This window comes from Ochotona princeps, chromosome 4, assembly GCF_030435755.1.
Source record: "Ochotona princeps isolate mOchPri1 chromosome 4, mOchPri1.hap1, whole genome shotgun sequence".
Lineage (NCBI taxonomy): Eukaryota > Metazoa > Chordata > Mammalia > Lagomorpha > Ochotonidae > Ochotona > Ochotona princeps.
The window spans coordinates 50442158-50444785 of NC_080835.1; the positions used below are offsets into that span (position 1 = coordinate 50442158).

At 40.0% G+C, this 2628-nt stretch overlaps 1 protein-coding gene across 1 annotated transcript; it reads right to left on the reverse strand.

Annotated features, from left to right (window-relative positions):
- Window positions 1–971: 971 nt before the first annotated feature.
- Window positions 972–1958, reverse strand: LOC101530629 (olfactory receptor 51M1). Its single transcript, XM_004589965.2, has one exon. It carries the CDS (start codon window positions 1956–1958, stop codon window positions 972–974), a length of 987 nt encoding a protein of 328 aa, XP_004590022.2.
- Between the last annotated feature and the right edge of the window lie 670 nt (window positions 1959–2628).

Consider the following 2628-nt stretch of genomic DNA (forward strand, 5'->3'; position numbering starts at 1 on the left):
ATACATAAATACCCACACACAGTGCATTACCGTGTGATAAGTGTTACAGTGGGAAACGCAGGGCTCCGAGGGAACAAGCAGAAAGGGCATCTGCTACTTTGGAAGTGAAAATGTCTATGAGAAAGCAATCTGAAAACTGAGACTAACACACATTGATTTAATCAATGATGGGGATGAGCTAATTAGATCCATGTCCTCAGAAGCAGAGGAATTATGTCTTAGACTCTTTTGTGGTAGTGTCTTCATTGAAATTTATCAGATTATATGTCATTTTTAAATATCACACAATGAAAGCACCTAGAAGTAAACACTGACTTTGGATTAGTAGAGGACTTGAGGTTGTGCGACACAGGAGTCCTCGGGAAAGATAAAATCAGAATTGAGAAGAATCTGAGGTAGAGTGAAGGGCTTCTTTTAGGGGAACAGGGATAGAAGATAAATATTTAGAAAATGCTAGGGAAGTTTTGTCTGAACTAGGCACTGAGAAAGTGTACATAAATTCTGATGAACCTTGGGAGTTAGGTAAATGCTGCTCAGCTAGAATAGAAGAGACCAAGACCCTGGCCAGCAGAGAAGATAAAATCAACCCAAAAAGCCTTGAAGGAAATATATTTCCTTTGTAGAATTAGAACAAATGACACTTACTTGGTGTCCACCCGGCTCTGTTTTCAGGGCTTTGCTATGTATTATTCCTTTTCAGTTTTTGTTTAGTTTTATTTCAGTTTTAGTATTTGTACATTGGTGATGACTCTTGTAACAGTCTTTTGGATAGTATTAGACACCATCAAAGAGTAAGACTTCAGATGAACAAGGAGTTATTATAACTTAAGAAAGAGAAAATCACTGATATTAAGCCATGGCACAAGAAATAAAATGAACCATACTTTAGTCATGGTAAAAGAAAAACATATATACTCAGGGCTAGAAATAGTTAACCTGCTTCTTATGAGTACTCAGTGACAGATTTAGCACTAGAATTCAGCCCTGGTCTCTCTCAGGCCAAGGAGATTGGTGATGATTCTGCGGATCTCCTTGGTTTTAATACTGTAAATAATTGGATTGAGCATGGGAGGCACAAAGAGGTAAATGTTGGCCATGAGAAGATGAACAGCGGGAGGGGCATTCTTCCCAAAGCGGTGTACCAGGGACAACCCCATCATAGGCACAAAAAATACCAACACAGCACAGAGATGTGAAGTACACGTTTGGAAGGCTCGAAGCTGCTCCTCTTGGGAAGCCAGTCCTGCAACTGTGTGTAGGATGAGTCCATAGGACAGTGCAATGAGCACTAGGTCCAGCATCACAGTGAAGACCACCAGGGTCAGCCCATACAGGTTGTTGAAGGTGGTATCCGTGCAGGCCAGGTGTATCACTTCTTGGTGTAGGCAAAAGGAGTGGGAGAGCACAAGGGGTCCACAGTAGGGAAAGAGCTTCAGGAGGAGGACAATGGGAACAAGGGCCATTGGTCCCCGGAGGATGACAAGTAAGCCTACCCTGATTATTCTCTGGCCAGTGACAATAACCGAGTATCTCAGGGGATAACAAATAGCCACAAACCTATCAAAGGACATCACTAAGAGCACCGAGGACTCCATGAAGGAAAATGAGTGGATACAGAACATCTGGATTTGGCAGGCTTCAAAGTAGATACTATGGGATTTGAACCAAAAAATCCCCATTGTGGTAGGCAAGGTGGATACTGAGAGCCCCAGATCAGTAAGCGCCAGCAAGGAGAGTAGATAGTACATGGGGGTGTGAAGACGAACATTGATCTTAATGATTATCAAAATAAGACAATTTCCTGAGATGGCCAAAAGGTACATAAAGAAAAAGGGAATGAAGATCCAGTGTTCAATGGTTTCCAGGCCTGGAAAACCTGTGAGGTAGAATATGGGGCTAAACTGAGTAATGTTGGACAGGAACATGAACTGAGGCGTAAGATAGTATTGAGCTGGCATTTCACAGGGTTGAGCTGAAAAAAAAAAAAAGATATTTCTGATTATTAAGTCTTCAGATTAATTCACACTCACATAATCATAAGCAGCAACATGAACACCATAACCTTCAGCATCATCTGGCCCCCTTTGTCCATCATGTCTTCTGAAATTTTCCCGGATGCTCTCCTTTCCAATGTCTAGTGTTTCATTTTCTTCTCAGTCATCTTTGCTGGCTTCTATTCATTGTGCATCCCTTAATTATAGATGTTTCCATCCTTAGTATGTTACTGATATTAATATACTGCTTCTCAGGTAATTTTTCAGGCAATGTCATCTCTTCTATGATTTCATTTATCATGCATGTACAGATAAATGCTAAGTTTATACCTTAAAAATGTCTTCATCACTTGATTTCCAGACCTGTAAATCCAGTAATACATTGAGCATATTGAGCATCCGTACTGTGATGTTTCTGTTATATCTAAGGCATGTCAAAAACTTAACTTCCAATCTTTTCCCCTTACAACATTCTCATTCACTTGTATTTAATATCTCAGTGGCCTATTAAGTTTTATGTTTCACTCCCCTGTATTACATGTCTTAATAATCTGATCAACTAACAACTAACTCCTGCTATTTCTATCTTCAACAATTGGTTATTTGCCATCATCTTTATTAATTTTGTCCTACT